This window comes from Phasianus colchicus, chromosome 1 (genome assembly GCF_987193195.1).
Source record: "Phasianus colchicus chromosome 1, bPhaCol1.hap1.1, whole genome shotgun sequence".
Classification (NCBI taxonomy): domain Eukaryota; kingdom Metazoa; phylum Chordata; class Aves; order Galliformes; family Phasianidae; genus Phasianus; species Phasianus colchicus.
In genome coordinates, this window is record NC_143436.1 from 82,217,564 (window position 1) to 82,239,209 (window position 21,646).

Consider the following 21,646-nt stretch of genomic DNA (forward strand, 5'->3'; position numbering starts at 1 on the left):
GTGGTACGTGGATGTGCCTGTATTTGCTTCCTAATCTTGAGCAACTGTGAGAGCGCATTTTAGACCAAGCTTGATAGTGAGCCATGGGATGCAGGGAACACAAATTTTTGAAGAATTCCTGAGGACAAATTCTTAGTGTTTTTCTTTGTGTTGCTTTGCTGGACATCCTTACAGTTAAGCAATTCTGAGTTATCAAATTAAAGATTGTAAGAGCTGGTCATTTTTAGTTGAGGGAGTGACGTTAAACTTACATTGTTTTAAAAACATATGTGATTGCTATAGACAATGCTCTTCCATTAGTGCGACATCACAGTGAACTGTAACTGCATGTCTGTGAGACCTGGGGCTTCCTTGCTTACACTAGGGTTATTAATACAACCCATTTGTCATTTAGGTACCTGCGAGAAGCAACAGCATGAGAGCATATGAAATAAAAATGCTCTTTCCCCAGTGTGCTAGAAACCACTGCAGATGATTGAAGTCTGCATTTGAAGAGCCAGAGCAAATAGTCATGGACTTGATACAGTGCCTGCTTTTTCTCTTTTTTTCCAAAAAGTCAACACAAGTTGGGAAAGGACAGAAAAGGACGTGGTTTGCAAATAACTGGTTTCCTGATAGGCAATGACTCTGCATCTGCAGCTGTGCATAACAGGCATAAAGGTTAGCTACGACTTTTTGGTAAGGCTAACAGATCACATAGGACAAGGAAGGAGGATGAAACGTGGGAGAACGAGGGCAAACTGGGTATTGCCTGGTGTGTTGGAGGCACAGCAGAGTCACTGTACTCATTGAGCAATTTGTGGCAGCACGAAGGCCATCAATTAACAGGAATGATAAACAGCACAAGGCCTCCTGGTTTGGGCTCTTCTGATGAGTAGCTCTGGAAAGGGTCCGCCTTGCTAGTGGGAACATCCTGTACTTAGTGCAAATGCATGGCACTGTGTGCAGGTAGCAGTAGGAAGTCCATTCCTGGTGAAGCACCTATCTGTGGCATCCTGTTCTACTGGCTTGTCTGCATGGGTAATAAGGCTGTGGGTGACCTTTTGAGTTGCTTTCAAAGGTTATTAAATTCAAGTGAGACTTCTGAATTCAGCTGTCCACTCAAACTCTTGCAATCTTAACCTTACCTTTAAAGTTTATTTGAATTAAATTGTCCTGAGTGTCAGTATCTAACTATAAGTATGATGGCTGTGTCTTAATCTGTCCTTCTGTGCTGTAAACACTAGAATGCATTGGTAGCAGTGCTATCGTGCCTGCATAGGCAAGCAGTGTTGTGTCTGAAGCATGAAGTAACTCTTGATATTTTGTGCTGATGTCATTTTGAATGCAGAAGAGTTTCAAGATCCTTCTTTACATGAAGCTTGATTCCCCCCAAAAATGTGGAAAGTGTTGTTCAGTGTGCAGGGATGGGGTGAGGAAGTGAACCGGGGAGCGATCCTGTTGAAACACGAGGCACCTGATAGTATTTCTTTGCATCTTTAGTGAATGTGTTATCACTTAATGCTAGCATAAGCACGGGCTATCCGCAGAACTTTCTTTCTAAAAGCAAATTTGCAGACGTTGTTCCTGTGACTGTTGATCTGAGTAGTTAAAGAAATTGAGCTGCTGGCATTTGATCTTTGGTCTCTTCACTTCAAATAACCAGAGATTCTTATATAGCATGCTCATTCTTGAGTTTTGAGCAACTGCAGCTCCTGTGACATAAGGTACTGTAAAGTACAAGATACCTTCAATTTCTTCAAACTGATTTAAATTATTACTTGCTAGGCAAACTTATTACTTACTACATTTTGTATCATGCTTCTCCAGTTCTAACATACAACTTACAAACGGTCCAGGAAATAGAATAAAGCAAAATCTGAGAGGGATTTTGGAACAAGTTTTGTTTACATTAGTTTGTAGTAATTTTGGGGGGGTCAATTCTGTTATTTTTCAAAACTTTCAGAGTTGCATTTTAAAACATTCCAGAAGAATACACAAAACAGTAGATTTTCCTTTCTGCACAGCAACCCTGCTTGATTATTTCTGGTTATGGGATAAAGTTGTAGTATTTCTGAGCCTAGGAGAAGGGACGTAATGTGAGAGGTGGGCTCGTGCAAATCCCATTGCTTTGTCTATATAGGTATTTCAAGCTGGCCTTGAATACAGCTAGTTTTCAGAAAAACGTTGAGACTCTTGTGCATCCTTTCTGGTGTGTGCTATGTAGGAAACTTGGACAATGCTTTCTGTATTCAGTAAAGGCTTGCCATAGACAACTAACTTGGGTGAGGTGCTGCTGCAGGTTGAATTCAGTGCCTCTGTTGTGATTTTTCAGAGAATTGTTGAACAGTGACTACACCCTAGTTCTGAGGGGTGCCACAGAACAAGGTAGGTCTTAATTTCTAGTCCAGTAAACGATGTTAACATTTGATAAAGTGAAGTAGTAAAGAGAAGTAGTATTTGTTTTCTTCAAGGGGTCATAAACTGAATTTTGCTGTTACTAATATGCATGTTAATGCTCATGTACTGTTTCCCAGAAACAAGATGGTGGGTAAAGATGGAGATTGTTCCTTTAGTTTCTTTCCTGCACTGGTGCTTAAGGTTAGCATGGCAAGCCTAGAGTTAAAGAATCGATGAATAAAGCTTTAGCTTTAGACACAGTACTGTTTGTGAATCTGAACATTGCTATTTGTGATTATCTTGACTGCTTTTGGTAACAGTAGACTGACTGACTTCTTAGTATTTCAGTTCTTCTTTCTGAGTTAGTTTTCAGTGAATGGCTATTGGATTCTCTCTCTTATATAAGCATTGTGATCTTGAGGCTGGTATTTAATAGCCTTTGAAACACTTTTGATTTCATTGGAAGCTATCACGTCTTCAGGAGACACTTGATAGTTTTTTAGGGTTCTGTTTTAGAAGGTTAATCAGAAGGAAAGATTGTAGTTTATTTTGCGGTTGAATGTTACTAATTTGCATATTCCTCATAGCTCTAGGGCAGAAATACTTACACTTTTTCAACTCAAAACCTACTCAAAACTCCATGTTTTCCACCTGATTGTGCATACTTTTCGTTTTTAGGAAGTAAAAAGGTTACGGTTGGGGAAGACAAACAGACCAACTGATGAAAGGTTTGTGGTACGAAGTGAATGCTTTACTGGCTTAGACAAGCCAACCTAATCTGGGTACCTGTGGTGTTTCCTTGCAGCACTAGAGGTTCCTCATCTGTCTTAGTTATGTATGATGTCCTCTTTTCTGGTTAGATAGCAGAAATGTGGAATTTTTTTTTCCTATCTGTTTGTGTAGTGGGTACACAGTGGTTTGGCTTTTGGGCTAGATGTGAACATCTGTGGTTGTACTGATCTCTCACGCATATTCGATTGCCTGGTTTTCAGAATGCGGTTCTGGACAAAGTGAAACATGTAATGGTTTACTGGAAAATCACATTTGTGTGATTGAGCTTGAGGTAAATTCAAGTGCGTTTTTCACAATGCAGCATTATGAAGTGCTGAGACTGAAAGACCATTCTTGTAGTTGCTGCAGTTCATCAGTTTATGCACTGCAGAGCTTTTCCCTTTTGTAACCAATGACATAAGGGCCCTGAAGATGAGCCTGCCTTTGTTACCTGGCACAGTGCATCTCTGCAGCAGCCCGATACTGTAACTGCATCCTGGGGAAGCTGGGTGCTCTGCAGAGAGACCTGTGTGGTTGGTGGGCTATCAGGAAGGAGTGGGACGTACTTCGGCCATCACAGCTTTCGTCAAAATAGGAACCATGTTGAGCTCTTTCATAAGAGTTTTCCATAGTCTTCTAATTAACTTGTATAAAATTAACGTTTGTAGAGATGGGAAGAGGCATGTCCCTGACACAAGTGACATAATTGTGACATTTCTAAGGAGAGAGAGATCTTCTAAGCGTTTTTAAGAACTGTTACTAATAGCAACTATAGAGGTAGAACATCCTTCTTTGTTTTGCCCGAGGAGAAAGGTTGGTATAGAAAACCAGAATGAATGTCTCTTAAGCTATGGAAAAAAGGCCTTACCATGTAAAGTGTATAGCAAGGCCATTGTGAGGCTTTGCAGCTTGCATTACTGATAATGATGGGTGGTTTACTGAAGTTAATTCATACGAATTTCCTCTTGTTCAATATGAGAAATAGAAGAGGATGAGTTTGCATTGAGAAGGTGGCAGGTGGCTTAGCAAACGTTCTACAAAAAGCGTGATCTCTGGTGCACTTCTGCAGCTTCACTGTGAGTATGGGGTGCAGTTATGGGCACCTCAATACAACGGGCATAAGAGAGCATCCAAAGAAGGGTTACAAAGACAGTGAAGATTCTGGAGCGCAAGGTGTGTGAGGAGCAGCTGAGGTCCCTTTGTGCTCAGCCCAGAGCAGAGGAGCTGAGGGGAGGCCTGATGGCGGCTGCAGCTCCTCACAGGGAGCGGAGGGGCAGCGCTGAGCTCTGCTCTGTGTGACAGCGACAGGGCCCGAGGGAACGGCATGGAGCTGTGTCAGGGGAGGGCAGATGGGGGACAGGGTCTGCACCACAGGGCGGTGGGCATGGAACGGGCTGCACAGGGCAGTGGGTACGGTCCTGAGTGCCAGAGTTCAAGGAACATTTTGGACACCACTCAGATATAGGATTTGGATTTGGGGTTTTGAGTTCAGGAGTTGGACTCAATGATTCTTTTGGATCCTTTCCAACTGGAATAATTTGTGATTCCTTGGTAATTGATGTGATTGACTGTGACAGTGTCACAAAGTTGTTGAGCCTTTTAAGAAAATGCAGTTGTAAAATATAAAATAGCTAACAGGCTTAATATGGAAGGTTAAACTTTGATATCTTTAGGTTTTAGGGTCCCAGGTGGCTTAGGAACTTCTTGCAGTCTTCCTCAGAAGCATCTGATGATAACTGCTGTTGAGATACCACATGATGCAGTGCCCAAGAAGCCAAGTTTTCTTGGCTTTCTTAGACCCTTGGATTCAGCAGTTTTCTTTCTTTCTTTCTTTTTTTTTTTGTGACAGATTTACATAGTAATTATCTTTTGATTTTTAGAAACAAAGTAGAGACCATGATGCTCCTGAAACTACTCTTATTTCATACAGTAACAGTGCCACTATGGCTAATTCCCAACTACAGCTTCAGCTTTTTACTTTGCCTTTCTTGTCAGCGTGGTGGTCTCGCACTGATGCCATTGGCAACCTGGTGTGCAAATTGATCTCGATTGGCAGGGAGCTGTATGCTTTGGACTGTGAGACAGATTATGTGTCACACACTGCTCACTTATGTCCTGGCTTCAGGGGCACGAGCCTGGGCCACGAGGCAGGGCAGATGGCTGGGCCTGGGGAGCTGTGACTGCTGGCCGTGGCTGTGACCTGTAGGCTGCCTGTCACTGCAGTGTGCTCCTGAGACCCTACGTATGGGCTGTGTCATTCAGCCTGAGATGGGCTTGATTTCAGAGGTATCTCCTGATATGCAGAAAAGGGAGTGGCTGAGTAGATAGAATTCCTAGATTTTTGCAGACAGTGGAAGAAGAAGGGCTGAGCTTTGCTAAGATTAGGTCCAGCTCTGTGGATCTTGCCTTTGGGAAAATTTTAACTTGGATTCCCGTGTGGTGGTAGTAGAGAAGGCACGCTGCTCCAAGTTCAGAATGCTCGCCAGCATCTCAAACCACTTCTCTCTTCTCCTTTCTTTCCACTGGGGCTTCTTGCTACTTTTTAGCATGACTAACCAGTGAATGGCTCCGTGTCTTTGTGCTTTGAACGCTTTACATGAGAAGCACATTTTGTCATGCAAATACCGAAAAATATTCCTCTTCTCTATACTGCATCTTTTGGGGAGAATTTAGATCAGGTATGAACACAGTATTTTGATGCTGCAACACCCCTTAGTCTAAGGAAGTGATTTTTGAAAAAAATGCAGAGGCTGGAAGTGCACTGTTGCTGGCTAAGGGAAAAACTCCAAAGTCAGAAGTCTGATAACTCATTTTACCAACTGTGAGTACTAACTCATCTGGTAAGTTTGTAGGGGATTTGTACTCGGGCATGGTTGGCTTTCCCTTTTAAGTGGTAGATTTCATGCATCTAGCAAAAGGTCAACCAGTGAAATTGTTTTGCAGCTGTTGCCTTTTAGTATAAAAATACATATTTGAGGGAGCTTGAATTGTTTTAATATGAGACTACAAAGAACTGATTTTGAAACATTCTTGTACGCATGTGGCTACCATCTGAAATTTGGTAGGACTTAAAATTTCTTAGGCATGCTTATCTCAGACTTAGCATTTGCACATGGAGGTTCTAAAATATAGTGGTAACTAATAAATGCTGTTATTTGCTGATGACAAACTTAGCAAACCAAAGGCTGGGAAGCGCTCCAGTACTCTGGGGAAAAGTGTATTTTTTTGTGCATAAGGGATCTAAGTCCCTGTTCTAGCTTCAGTGCTGGAGCGGTGCCTCGCTACCCTGCATTCCCCACCTGTCAGAGCAGGAGCTGCCCAGTCTCTCTTTGAGTTCAGCAGTGAACGATTAACCTTTTAAAAGCTCGGTCATCTGGGAGCTCATTATTACGACTTGTACTAATTTTAATTATTCTTGGCAAATAATCATCTGAAGGCAGCTAATTTCACTCACCAGCTATGCTCCCTCCTTATTCTCTGCTTGATTTTTACCCCTGGTTTCCCTTTCTTGTGTCCTTACATTTGGATGCTTCCTTCAAGTTCTTAGGGAGACAGATATTTTCATTTGGATTGAAATGAAAGCCCCTAAAGCCTCCTTATATCAGACATCTTCTCTTAATGTAGAAGTAGTTTGAGGTGAAGGACAAATAAACAGCAGCACTGACCTGTACCCTAAAAAAAAAAAGTGAAAATATATTTTTTAGAATTGTGGGTGAGAGGTTTTTTGTTTTGCAAGTCCTTTGAAATGTGCTTGCATGAAACATCTGCTGCGTCATATGTAAGAAGAGAAGGCCAAGAGTAATAAAGCATTTCATTAATGTTTAATAGCATAGTGATTAGCGATTCAGCAAATGTCTATTCCCATGGGAGATTGGAACTTATTTGATTAATAGATTAATTGCAACCTGTTCCGGTTGTAATTGCAGGTGTAACTTTCTGTGGTTGTTGCAGACTCGCTAGCACTGATGTTGTAGTCATGCTTACACTTTCTGTTTCTTAGCTGAAGAGCTGGAAATCAAAATACAAGAAAAATCCATATATTGTTTTTCTGAAAGGAAAATGATTTTTGCTGTCAGTTTTTCAACAGAGACCCTCTGTGCTACCTCTGAAAAAGAATGGCTATTATCTCTGAAAGCACAGGGCTGCCTTCTAGAAAGTACTTTTTCTTTCAATTACTATCTTTCCTGCTCTTTCTTATTTCAATGTTGCAATGGACTTGAACCACCTCTCTGAATTTCAAAGCTAGTTCCATTTTTTCCAACTTTTATCATGGGTGTGCTGTAATTCCTGCTGCTTCTGGCCTCGCCCCTGGCAAAGCACAGTGGATGCTGCAGGGCTGAGATTTAGAACTAAGCAGTTCATGAGGTCACAGGCTTTGGAACAGCCACTTGAAAATGATTAATTGAATTTCAGGTTGTGGTCTGAAAGAGACATGGGGCTGTAAATCAGTTTCTGTTCCAAGTTTGGTCTCAAACTTCCTGAGAGCTGGCAGGAATCTAGAAATGGTATTAAGTCTCTGTGAGGCTCTCATGCTCACTTCCATTCAAAGAGACCACGGTGAGCTAACGAAGAATTTGATTTCTTCCCTTCTGTTAACCACTGAGTTGCGTGGAGGAAGCGAAAGAAGAGACAGAATTTTTCTTCTGTTCCCCCAGGGGACTATAGCTTGTCGTGTGTTCTCTTAAAAATAAACTGTCTTTTCAGCTACAGAAAGAAGTATATCATAGCTATATGAAGCCTAAGTCTTCTGTCTAGGGACTGTATCCTGCATTGGCAAGAGCAGGCTGGAGGTTACATAAAATGGCACTGTATGGGGGAACAAGTAGGTGGCCCATTTGTAAGAAGGGGCACGATGCCTGAGGTTTTTCAATAAAAGGCCACACGGGATGGAAGTAAGGTATGTCTTACTGTCTCTATTTTCTATCCTGCGTAGCTTTCTGACAGCTCTTGCTGCTTCATGGTGGAAGTGTAATCTGCCTAGCTTTCCAGGGGTTAAAGAAAGCTAGCCCATACTTAAGGCAGCCTCGTGCCAAACTGACGCTTTTTACCCTGCTCTGTACCCATGCCGCGGCTGAAGGTCGCTGCACTCAGTAATAATTTTTGACTAGAATAGAGCTGACACACACGGTTTGTGCTCTGACTCTTCCTGGGTGTTCTGTATTAACAGCTCTCAGGCCAGCATTCAGAAGCGCTGTGCTCCACAGCCCTGCTGTGCGTCTCCATTTTCTGTCACTTCGGGATCTTAACCACCAGATTTTTGCATGAGGACAAAGAGTGGAAAGTTTGGCAGCATTGTGGAATTTGGTAGGGAAAGGAAGCCTGCATTCCTTGTGGTTGTGTGGTGACAAAGCACGCTGTGACTGCGCAGCACAGACAGACATGCACAAGCATTCTGTGTCTTGGGTCCCTTCATTCACATTTGCTTCCCAGAGTGAGTTCATTATCCTCATGTTGCATGGGTGCTTAACATTTAGCTTTTCCCTTCTGTGAAGGGCTGGAATTCCTGCGAATGGCCAGGAGAGGTGCAAGGGAAGGACTATATCTGTATGGGGTGATGGTGTTGAAAGCAGCAAGTTTACATTTATGCTGTAAGCTGCTGGTTGCTATCACTGATCCCTGTTTTTTTTTTTTCCTCAGGGAAGCCCTGAATGCTAACAGTGTGCTAACGAGTATGATATTGGTCTTTAGGCCTTTTAGGATTAAAGGAATCACAGCGTTTTACAAACAAAATCCTCCAAGCTGCACGTGTGTGCTTTCCATCAGTAGGGATTGGAGCAGGATGCAGCATCTGAACTTTCTGACCCATGCGTTAAGCCAGCAGAGCTGCGAGTATTTTGCAGTCAGTGATGGACTAGCATTAACTGGGTAATGGTGGCTGTTGGAAGAGGGTTTCTTTTCAACTTAAATCTGCCCATGTTGGAAATGCACAGTATCTGGCAGCAAGAGGGAGACGGGTTGGACTTCATTTGCACCACACATGTAAATGAGGAAAACTGTGATCGCTGTTGACATTTCTCTCTGCTTGAAATTGCTTGCCCACAAAATGGACTTTTCATGCCTGACTAGCTATTAATGACTGACATGGGCAGATTCCCAGCCCTGACCTCTGTAGTTAAGCCCTTTTCACTTGTTTTTCCTTTAAGCACTGGTTTATTTCAGTGATGGCTTGGGGCAAATACAGGATAATCTAGGAATTAACCTTTTATTCTGTAAATGACTGAATCATCATATTTCTGTGGAAGGAAGTTATTTCTCTGAGCCCTAGAGTAATTTCTGACATTCTTTTGGTGACAGCAAGACAGCGTTAAAAGAAGCCTTGTGACTGACTGCATCTGAAATGCATTTTTGGAGGGATGGGTCAGGCAGCTCCAGGAATTTGTAGAGAAGACCTCAGATGGGAAGACCTGTCTGTGTATGACTGCTGCCCTGTGCAGCCTTTTGCAGGTGATGGAACATGGATGGGATAGTGATACTTCTTTCTGCTCTGTGGAAATGCTTGATGCCTCTCAAGGTGATGGCGTGAACCTTTCTTCAGAGAGGCTCAGTAGTGCAGCAGATGAATGGAGGTGCCTAGCCATTAAAGCTCTTCAAGTGGAAGCAGGAAGAAGAGGAAAAAAACTAACTTGAGGCTTTATCATAGCCTTCATGCCTCTTGCTGGAAACTAGTTCCTTTCTCCAGTGCTCTAATGACCCCGTGCTCTAGCTCATCACTGTGCAGAAAGCTTTGCAGAAGAATAAGAAGCGTGGTAGAACAGAGAAAATTATGGAGACAGCAGAAAAAAAGGAGAAAGCTATAAATGTGAAACATACAAGAGGAGAATTGCGTATGCCAAGAAATTTGGATCTACCTATGCTGCTTCTGTCTGTGTATAATGCCAGAATTTATGATGATTGTCATTCATCTTCTTTTTGCAACCAGAGAGGAGAATGGGGCATTTTGAACTCAAGCATTCGAAGGTATTGTACTAAGAAGAATAAAGTCAAAGTGCAAAAATGAGCATTACCTTTAGTTGTGAGAAGATGGTTGTTTAAATTGTTGTTGAAAAATTGTTGGAATAGATTAGCATTTTGTCCCTGAAAGGATGCTGCCTTTCCCTCAAAAAGATGCCATCTCTGAAGAGAATCAGAGTAACACAACCTTATGTGGTCACAAGAACCAGGTTGTAACCTTGGTGTAGCAAATAAAAAATGCAACTTTCTAGTTTCTTGTGTTTCATCTGCTTTCAGCATCTTCAAAGTACCTTGCTGAGATTTCAGTCATTTAGGAAGGAAAAAAAAAGAAGTAAAATCCAGCATGCTCTTTAACCAAGGGAACTCCAAGAACATCTCTTCTGAACTATATCCAGGTGATATTTCTACACTTCATTGAGTTTATATTGATTCTGACATGCTGGTGGGCACTGCACGGAACTTTTCACCTCCATTTGATCTGATGAAGTTCAAGTTTCAAATCCATAATCCTTTAAGATCAAGTCATTTTGTGAAATTATTTAAACAAAAATAACAGATCAAGTTTAGGATTGATAAATAGCTGACATAGCTCTAGAAGTCTGAATGGGGGCAGAAGAGAATGCGTTGGGAGATAGTTATCCTAGTCCATTATAACAGATTAAGGTAGCAAGCCAGAAATAATCTTGCTTTGGTGGTTTTAAATCAATTACAGCATTAGCATAGCTGTGAGGAGTTGGGGTACAACCTCGGAGAGAAGACATGCATCTTCATGCATCAGCTTAACTGGTTGTGGTTTAAAGCTACAAATCTGATGACGTCTTGGCATTCTTTGACTTAGAGCAACTGTATTTATTCAATATAATGAACTGATTCAGAGAGAGTTGTCTTCAGAAGCAATAAACAGATTTTTGTTGCATTAGGTTTGAACTGGTAATTACTGAAATGCACTGGTTGCAAACCAGTCTTCCTTGACTGTGTGTTAGCAGCCCCTTGCATTCTGGATTTTAGATAAATCAAACTACAGGAGAAATCTACACAAGTATCATCTCACGGCCATTGTTTGTGCTGCTTCTTGAAAGAGTGTAGTGTGTACCACAAGAGCTCCGTGTTTCAGATACTCTGGGTCCTCTCTTGTGGAAGGGATGGTGCTGAAGGTTGAAGCTGCCTTCATCGTTCTTTGGGCTGAAATTCTCAGTTGGTGTGTAAACTAAATCTTTCTCTTCCTATGAATAGAGGGAGAAGGGAAGTATTTCTTCCTTGAGTCTTGGACTTTTCACCAATGTCACTCATGAAAGACAAAGATGAACGAAGGATGAGCACGAGCTTCATGATTCCATCCACCCTGTGTTTTGGTCATGCACTGTCAGCTTGTCTCTTCAGCGTGTTTTGAAATGGTTTTAGCCTGCACTATATCTAGTTGTATGCTTTCTCTCTTACACTGTCTAGGACATCTGTCACTGTTCTTTTCATGAAGGATTCCCTTAGTGTAATCCAGGTTTTGTTGTTGTTTTTTTTTTTTTTTCCCAAAGTGTATTTGTGCACAGGTAATTAATGACCCACTTTGATGTGAAATAGCTGTTACGTATTTAAGAAGCATGCAGTGAAGTAGTACAGTGAGAATTCTTGACATATTCATTGGAGAGAAATGAGTTCTTAAGAGCATCAGTCTGTGACATGAGCATCAGAAGCTCTCTTCTCTGCCACATCCAGTTGAGCTTTTGTGACTGAGTAATGCATTTTCACCTCCATCAGGAGTTATGACTGAAAGTCTGATTGGTTTTAAGACAGCTGAGGTGACTAAGATGACAGTTGCTTCATTCAGTCTGTTTCTGGGATGCTAGATGTAGGTTACTGTGTAACTGGTTTATGGTTATCCCTGATGTTAGCACCCCTTGAAGCGCTGCCTGTGGAGCCACAGCAGATGGTCGGGGTCAGAGCCGAAGGAGACGGATCTGAATGGAAGGCATCAGAGTAAGCACAGATTGTGCTTCTGCTGGGCTGAGGTACCAGGGGATAAATATAACCTCAGCCTTGCATTAGAGTAACTCCTGATTTTTTTTTCACAGTGTATTCAGTCAGCATACACATGCTATCTTAAGAGATTGAAGCAATAACTTGACTTAAGAGTGTATATGCGTATTTTAGGGAGCTAGTAGAGGGATTGCTAAAATAGTTTTTACACATGCATGCTTAGTACATTCATTTGTTTCTTCAGTAATTCCCTTAGATAAATGGTGTTATTTCCATCTTACTGGGATAAATGGTGGAAAAAATCATTTATCTTGCTGGTGGAATTGAGTTGGAGATACGGGAAATTCTTGTGTTAGTTTCAGTCAGGTGATAATATTGTTAAGCACTGTAAAATCCATCTGGAGAAAGGAGTGTTTCTTCACAAGGAGTGTTTCTGTGACTGATGGAGTTTAGATCCATCCCAGCTTTGTTATGATAGTTAAAATCTGTTGTGGATTTTCAGCTACTGAGATGATAGCACTGCATGAGCAGTGGTATGCAGGTTGGACAAAACGAGAAGACAGATTCTTCCTGTCCGTCAAAAGTCAGAATTGTACCATGTGTCACAGGAACCCCAAACACAACTAGCCAAAATGACTTCTTATTGGTAATTTTCAATAAGGAAGCAAGTAGGTGAAGATTGTTTAAGCTCCCATTCCTGCCAGAAGAACTCTTTTCTCCGTTAGGTGCAAGGTGTGTAGGTGAAGTTACATGGTGAACCCAATATTCCTCTTTCGCAAATTCACTCCATGAGATTTCAGGAGAATTTCAGGATTCTTGCAGAGTTCCTCAAGCTTCAGTAGTAGTGATAGGCAGTGTATGTGACTCTCTTATGCTTAGAATATGATACCCATGTTTCAACAACAGCACCTCACGAAGTGTGAACTTCGAGCATATATGTATGAGAACGTTTTGTAGCTAAAGAGTTTTCTTCCTAAATATCCCTGAAGATTTCAAGGTTGCTGAAGCTAGTAGGATTAGTGCATATCTGATCCTAGCTAATCAGGTTGCATGATTTGCAACCCTGTGATCCAAGTTAAAGTTGAAATGCCTTCTAGTTTTAGAACTATAGATGCAGCAAACGAGGAAGGAAAAAGTGATGTGTATGTGTAACCATAGGAGAGAGGTGTGTTATAGCAACAGCTGTGGAATAAAATATAAAACATAGCGGTGTTAATTTTACTAGCATGTTTTCATCCATACCTGCAATTCAACAATTTCACTTATTTTATCTATTAGACTAGAAGCTCCCTAATTTGTTTAGGGCTCAGTTGCAGTGGGTATTTGCAGCAAAGTCCCCAGTTTATTATGTATATCATGAATTGATTTTATCTTAACAGATTTTTCAAGTTGATATAAAATGGAAAAAATAGTGTTGCTGTTCTCTCTGCCTACATCTAGTTAAACCATGGTTGAATGAAACTGGGAATTGAGTTCCCTTCTCAGTTACATGTCTTTTTTTTGGCATTTCAAGGAGAAGTGGTACGGGAAAGGCTTTTCCATCATACACCTGTTTCATAGCATTGTTCTGAATCTGGCTGTGGTGGAATTCATTTGGTTTCCATCTGTGAGCTTTTTTTCCTTTTTTCTCATCATATTTTCTCCTGCTTCTCATCCTCTGAGGAGGGCAATGAGAGAGCACTGTGGTGGAGTTCAGGTGGTCATCAGTGTGTTGAAATTCACTTGGACATCAGAGTGGTGGAATTCAGTTGGCCGTTAGTCTGACGGATGGAGGAGTAGAAGTGTTATGTTTGCTTTTACATTATTTACATTATTTTTACAGTATTCAAGTAGGAAGCCTTCTAACTGTTCTGACTGATACCTTGTATAATGGTAAGATTGGAAAATAAAAATGCAAAGTTAATGTTTTCTTGACTTTTAACACTGATACTTAAGTAATGCAAAGTAGATAGTTCTTGGGTTTTGCAGTGTATTTACAGATCTTTGTTTTTGAGGGAAAATACGTTTAGTGACATCAGTATTTTCAGTGGTAAAGTAACTGGGAGAAAGACTGATCGACTTGTGATTCTTACAGCAAGAGAACTGTTACATCTTTCCAACTTCCAGTTTTCTTTGGCTCAGTTTTATAATCTCCTTTATATGAATTATATGGTATTCAGTGCAGTGCTCTAAAATCTTGAGAAAAGAGTTCCTAATCGTTTGCATTTCTCCTTTTTTTTCTTTTCAGAACCGAGAGCTCCAGATTATGAGAAAGCTGGATCATTGTAACATTGTCCGATTGCGTTATTTCTTCTACTCCAGTGGAGAGAAGGTAAGGATGAAAAATGGGAAGATGCTTCCTCGTACCCATCCTAGGCCTTAATGAGCTGTCTGAATTTCTAGAGACAAGAAAGAGTGTGAAGATAGTGATAACACTGAGAAGAAGCTGTAGTGATGCTGAACAGGTCTTTTGGAACAGATCTTCATTGTGGAAGTGTGGTGATCCACGGAGTAGTGTTATTAATGTATCGTAACAGTACTGTAACAGATTTAGGTATACTCTGCCTCTTTTTTTTTGGTGAAGCACAGCTAGGCTTCATTTGCACATTTTACTGCTACCTTTCCTGAATTATAGACGTGTTTTTTTAGCATTCTAGCATTCTCAGCACTCTAGATTTTTACAACTTATATGACGTTTCACAGACCCAGTCTCTGGATGCTCCTGTACCCTTTCCCACGATTGTAACATTTGTCAGAATGCATATGCTCTAGAAGGAGGAGCAGATTCATAGAATCATAGAATATATCAAGTTGAAAGGAGCTCGTAAGGATCATCATAAGGCTCCACCCAGCACCACAGAAAAATTAAACCCTATGTCTGAGAGTGTTATCCAAATACTTCGTGAGTTCTGGCAGCTTGGAGTTTTGTCCACTGCCTGTGGGAGCCTGTACATATATATATATGTATGTAGTTGTGTGTCTGCAGTGCTCCAAGGTACTGTATACCTGAGCCGACAGCAATAGGAATAGTATTAACTGTGGCTGCCATGCAGTGGATTGGCAGAATGGGGGAGAGAAAGCACTTCATAGCCTTCACTCCTTGTAAGCAGTATTTAGGAAAGGAGGTGGCACTCTCAGGGTGACTTGATGGCAGGTCTCTGCAGTCTTATACAGTGCACAGAGGGGGAACTCTAGAAGAGCTTGCCTCTGCCTATGGAAAGCTTGCAGAACCAGCCTGTGAGAGTCAGGGAGAAATCTGATATTTTTTCCTTCCCCCCCCCCCCCCAATTTTTTTTTAAACTTACCATTTTACCATGCTTATCAAACAAAAGTAGAGGGAATATTTCCAGGTTTTTTTTATGTCTGTTCATTTGGTGGTAGTGTGCTGGTGGTGGTTTTTCAAATATATAGTGATCATTTAGCATATAATCAGAAATTCTTTAAGCATTATGAGTGTAAGGAAAGAAGTACCATGAAGGAAGGCTTGGTTATAGCTCTGCTTTTAAGCAGCTTGTAACTTAGCCAGAGTGAAGTAGAACTTCATGAGACAAGCAGAAGACAGCTGCCTTATCTAATGTCTTTCAGAAATCTTCTGCCAACAGTGGAGATGTTAAAATTTCAGAATGCTGTTCCAGGAGTCTTTGTCTAATAATAACTTAAGTAAAAGTCTTTTGTAAATCTTTAACTTAATGTTGAGCTTGAGACTGGATTTTATACTTAGCTCTTTCAACTCCACATGGCTAATTCTTGGCAAAGCTAGTTTTTGTTTTTCTCTGTCCATTACAGGTGAATCTTAATGCTTTGGGGAGTAGTTTTTTTTTCATGTTCTTTTCCATTCTTCTTTGTTCATGTCTCTGCTCTGTACCTTTGAAATTTCCACTTCCACCTCGCTGCAAAATGGGGCAAATGGGAACCAGTGCCTAGGGTGTAAGTACACCCAGCACCAGCATCAACAGCAGTGTTCAGGTTGCAAGGTCTCTTTGCAGTTCTGTGCAGAATGATACATAATGGCTTGTGAGTATTTCCATGCTGGCAGCAGTACATGGAGCTAACTGCAAATTAGTTTGTCATCTGCTGTTTGGGAAAAGCTCTAGATAGCAGCAGGTCAGGGTTCTGAAGTGATGAGTGTGGCTTGCAATTCTAGTCTGTCTTCATATAGAATTTAGCATAGATTAAACACAGATTATAAGCTAAGTATGGCAGAAATGTTTCACATGTAACTAACTGCTGATCTCTTTAATTAAACAGTTTGACAGTGAACTTAATTTTAGTACCTACATATTAAACATTTTCATGCTGCCATGATTGTTCCACCTGCTGGTCCAAGTTGGAGAGTGCTTGGACTTCTCTCCGTTTGCCTCCCTGCTGCTTGGGTCTCTGAGCCCAGAGGTTTTTGTTTGGTTCTTTTAGTTTTGGTTGGGGTTTTTTTGTTCTTTTTTTTTGAAGCTTAAATTTATGTCCAGATTCTGTCTATTTAGACAGATACTCTTGGTACTCTTTGAAAGCCATGTGCTGAATAATCAGTTCATTTTTAGGCACTAGGCATTTTTGGGAATGAGGCAACCTTAAAACTGACTTCATTCTTGCAAAAGAGACAATTACTTTTTTTGTTAGAAAACTTGAAGCAACAGGAAATAGATAAAATATTAAATAAATTCCAAGTAACACTTGATAATGGGACTACTCTTCTGCTGCATCAAACCTATAGCTACTTTATAGAGGTTCTTCCATTTGCTTATGTTTCATTCCTGCTTTTGCCGAAAGCAATCCAGCATTAGCAGCAGTGAGTTCTTATAGTAAAAAGTTTTGATTCCTTCTCCTTTGTTTTCTGTGTCTGTGTGAATCCCCCATTTCTGAGCATCTTTGGAGTTTTATTACCTTTATATAGATATACAAACATCTTCATAAAGTATATGTGTGTGCTTGTATATGCTTACTTATATGTATGCATATTTATACATATATTCCTTTGCATATATAGGTTTACGTACTGGCTATACATTAATCATGTTTGACTAATAATTTCCAGTTTAAGATTACTCACAAAGAACATATAATATACTTTAATAAGACAGTTGACAGGCATGGCATTGAAGTTGTTTCTGTAAACTATATATGCCTCAGTTCCTTCTTCCTGTAAGTTTGCAGACGTTCATCAGACCCGCTGGATAACTCAGTTCTTCCAAAAGATTACCTTAATGAATTTTCCAGAGTAGACTCTGATTTCTTTTTTTCCTGAGGCTTTATGAGATGATTGATAGCAGAGCACTGACTTTTGTCACTGTGCTTTTTGGTGGTCTAAAACCTGTAATTATGAGTAGTGGAAAGAAATAGAGGGGAGGAAAGAACAACTAACTAGTAGATTGATTTGTGAAATGTTCTCTTTACAGAAGTAGCAGCAAGTCTTTTCCATGTGTAGTTTTGTGATTTCTGATTTTCTAGGCATTTCTCAGTGAAAATGGGCAGGTTTGTAGGCTAGCCAACTCTGCTGTGTTGGTTGTAGTTTTGGTATTCTGCTTTATGGTGTGATCTTGAACTAGAGACCTAGTTTGGGCAGTTCAAGGAGATCAGATCATATTAGGAAGTCACACTTTGTTTGATTTTGGCTCCTTTAATTTCAAGGACTGCTCTGTGTATAGTATGATAGATAAATGTAAATGTTGTAGTGAAGCGTGGAGTAGTCTTGCAGCCTGCCCTATTTAGGTTTCAGCAGCACAGAGCTTTTGAGCCATGCTCTAAGAGTGGACGTGGATAGACTGAATACTACTCCTGTTGGCTTCTGTGCTGCAAGTATTTCCCAATGTTTTGTAGTCAGATGTTTTGTAGACTAACTTCTGAGATCAATTGCTGCTGAATTAAGCTGTTCAGCCTGGTAAAACCTGAAATAAGAGTTCCTAATCCACATTCTTTTTCCTCTGTATTTCTGGTTTGGATACCTCTTGGTGGTATTTCCTAACTGTCAAGTTTTCTTGTATGGATGTTTTTGAGTGTTTGGATCCATGTCCAAAAGAGGGGGAGAGGTCACTGGAAAGATTTCTTCATGCATCAAATTGTATAAAAGTAAACTAGATACTGGTTTTGTTGGGTAATTGTGTCTCTGGTTATGTAGCTTTTTTTTTTCTTATCAAGGTGGCTTGTTATTCGGAGTCATCAAAGTGTATTTGAAAGATCATAAATATGCAATATGCTCACTCTTTTCTGGAGGCTGAGCTGGCCCATCTGCATCTTTTAATTGATCTTTAATCTTATTTAGCCTTAATGTAACAGCTTGCAGCTGAAAGTCCATGCAAACTCAGGGTAGAAATTTTCTCCCATAGACTGAGGTTTAAAATTAATGTGCAGGGCATGATGAGCAGCAGTTTGTAGGTGCAGCTCAGTGCTCCTCTCAACTGTGCTTTGACAGCAGGTTACTAAGCTACAAAGAAGAAATTTGGATGGGAGTGACTGGCTGATTTGAAAGTTTGGGCCTTGCTGAACAGCTGTTACTTCTTTAGGTTCACATCCCTGCTAGTCAGAGGTGCATCCTCCACCTTCAGAGGCATGAACATCACCATCCTTTCTTGCAAAAAAAACCCTTGGTTTTGTGCAGTATACGCAAATGATAGAGCCTTGAGTTCAACTGCAAATAAACAGAGAATGCTTTTCACCAGCCCAATCAAGTACTGAAAGGCTGTTGCTACAGATGAGTTTAGTCACTGTGATCCATTTAATCCTTGGCAGATCTGCTGTGCTGTCAACAAAGAAACAATTAATGCCAATTATTATGAGTTTGTGATATTGGTATCTTAAATCCTTGCCTGAGGCCCGCCACACTTGTTTCAAAAAGGGCACCAGTCATCAGATAATGATTATCAGTTACTGCTACTAGGGCTAGCAACGTGCTGGAATTTCCTTAGCTATAGCTAGGAGCAGTCTCTGGTTTTTAGTAGGTTTTGTTACTAGAAATTGCAGTTATGGCCCTCTGCAGCAGGGCTTTGCAGTAGGCAGCAGAATCCTCAGTGTGGACAGTGCCTGCTGTGGAAATGGGAAGCTCGGATTTCACTGGGTTTATTAACTGTCTACTATGCCTGGTGAGTCACTTTTTATCTTCTCAGGTCATTCTTCCACTAGTTCTAGCCATTCCTCGCAGCTGGGCTTGTTCAGCCTGGAGAAAAGAAGGCTGGGGGTGACCTTGCAGCCTTCCAGTACCTAAAGGGAGCCTACAAACAGGATGGGAGTCAACTCTTTGAAAGGGTAAATAACAGCAGGACAAGGGGAAATGGTTTTAAGTTGAAGGAGGAAAGATTCAGGTTGGATATCAGGTGGAAGTTCTTTGCGAAGAGAGTGGTGAGGTGCTGGAACAGGCTGCCCAGAGAGGTTGTGGATGCCCCATCCCTGGCGGTGTTCAAAGCCAGGTTGCATGGGGCTCTGAGAAGCCTGGTCTAGTATTAGATATGGAGGTTGGAGCTTGATGATCCTTGAGGTCTCTTCCAAGACATTCTATGATTCTCTTTCTCATGGCAAGGTATGCAGGACAGTCCAGTCAGCCCAACTTTCTCCACTAATTTTCATCTATCTACAGATTTGTTGCCAGCCTGTAGCATAATGTCTGGAAGATGTGATTCAAATGGCCACAAGATCACTTGTGTCAAAGATCACAAATCAGTTCCATGTTTTAGATAGTAGGAGGCTCCTTCCATCTTCATAGAAATATTTACCCTTGGAATTAAAACAAAAATCCTAAGAACTTTAGAGGGTGTAGAATAAACAAGATAGGCAGGGGTTCACAAATTGTCCTCAGGCGGGATCTTTTTCCTTAATGTTGTCTTATGTGGGAAAAACTATGACAGAAAACTTTCAATGAAGGGAAGAAAGTGTTGCCTTAGAACACAAGGCTTAGAACATCACCTAAATGTAGTCTCTTCAAATGATTCAACAACTATTTTAGAGTCAGATCCAGGTAAGATCTTAAATGTGAATTATATTGATTGGCCTGATTTCTGTTGTTATGCTGCCATTACAGCTGGTCTGATAGGCATCTCCTGCCTCAGAGTGTATCTTGCTGAAGGATAGTATTAAGTCAGTTTGGGAATTTTCTGACAGATGTGGGAACAGAAGGCATGGGACCCACATAATTTCTGAAATTCTATCATAGACTTACAAAGTTGGAAAGGACCTACAAGATCATCTAGTCCTACCATCCTCCCATCACTATTGCTACCGCAAGCCATTAACCCATATCTCGTAGCTCCTCATCCAGACGCCTCTTGAACACTGCCAGGGACGGCGACTCCACCTCCTCCCTGGGCAGCCATTCCAGTGCCTGACCACTCTGAGAGAAAAAGTTCTTCCTTATGTCCAACCTAAACCTCCTCTGGTACAACTTGTGGCCATTTCCTCAGGTCTTGTTTGTTGTCTGGGAGTAGAGGCCAAACCCCTCCTCATCACAACCTCCCTCCAGGATGTTGTAGAGTGCAGTAAGGTCTCCTCTGAGCCTCTTCTTCTCCAGACTAAACAATCCCAGCTCCCTCAGCCGGTCCTCATAAGACCTGTGCTCCAGACCCCTCACCAGTTTCGTTGCCCTTCTCTGGACACATTCCAGGACCTCAATGTCTTTCTTCTCACAGTGTAGTGAGGAGCCAAAAACTGAACACAATACTCAAGGTGCAGCCTCACCAGTGCTGAGTACAGGGTGGTGATTACCTCTCTGCTCCTACTGGCCACATTATTTCTAATGCAGGCCAGGATGGCATTGGCCCTTTTGGCCACCTGGGCACACTGTCGGCTCATGTTAAGAAAGTCCCTTTCTTCTTCACAGCCATCCAGCCACTCAGCCCCAAGCCCATAGCACTGCATGGGGTTGTTGTGGCCAAAGTGTAGGACCCGGCACTTGGCCTTGTTGAACCTCATCCCATTCACCTCAGCCCTGTGATCCAACCTATCCAGATCCCTCTGAAGGGCCTCCCTACCCTCAGGCACTACCTCCCAGCTTGCTGTCCTCTGCACACTTACATGAGGGGATTGAGTGTACCCTCAGTAGGTCATCAATAAAGACATTAAACAAGATGGGCCCAGTACCATCCTGGGGGACACCACTTGTAACAGGTCGCCAGCTGGACTTAACTCCATTAACTACTACCCGATGGGCATGGCCCTCTAGCCAGTTCTTTACCCAAAGAATGGTATACTTGTCCATAGGCACTGAGGGAATATTACCTAATATTTGTGATGCTAATAAAAGTAGAGGTGTATTTTTGAAATGTGGTTGTAAACTGCAAGTACAGACATGCTCATGTGGCCACTGGATGTCACCATTCTTTCATCTGAATAAGGTCAATTCCAGCATTTTTTACATTTAAGGATTTTTCCAGAATGTCATGGCTTTTAAGTAGTTAGAATAAGAAGCCTGAAATTTCTTGCTTTGTCTATGAAAGCTGCTCCAAAGGCTTCGTATCTTTAAAGTAGTATGGCAGCACTTAAGATAAGAGGAGAAAGGTGTGTCTCTTACTCTGCTTGGAAAGAATGGGTGAAGTACGTGCTGGTTGTAGCTGTAAGAAAAGGTAAATTAGCCCTTTTTAAAAAAAGCAGTTAACTTCAGAGTGTAGTTCTGTGTTTA

The 21,646-nt window shown here is 41.3% G+C and overlaps 1 protein-coding gene across 3 annotated transcripts in view; it reads left to right on the plus strand.

The window, feature by feature from the left end:
- Positions 1-21,646, plus strand: part of GSK3B (glycogen synthase kinase 3 beta) — a 143,923-nt gene that overhangs the window by 65,724 nt on the left and 56,553 nt on the right. For all 3 annotated transcript variants that reach the window (XM_090150235.1, XM_031613116.2, XM_090150232.1), the window contains exon 3: positions 14,300-14,383. In XM_090150235.1, the coding sequence (XP_090006361.1) occupies positions 14,300-14,383 (84 nt within the window). The remainder of the gene's footprint in view (positions 1-14,299; positions 14,384-21,646) is intronic.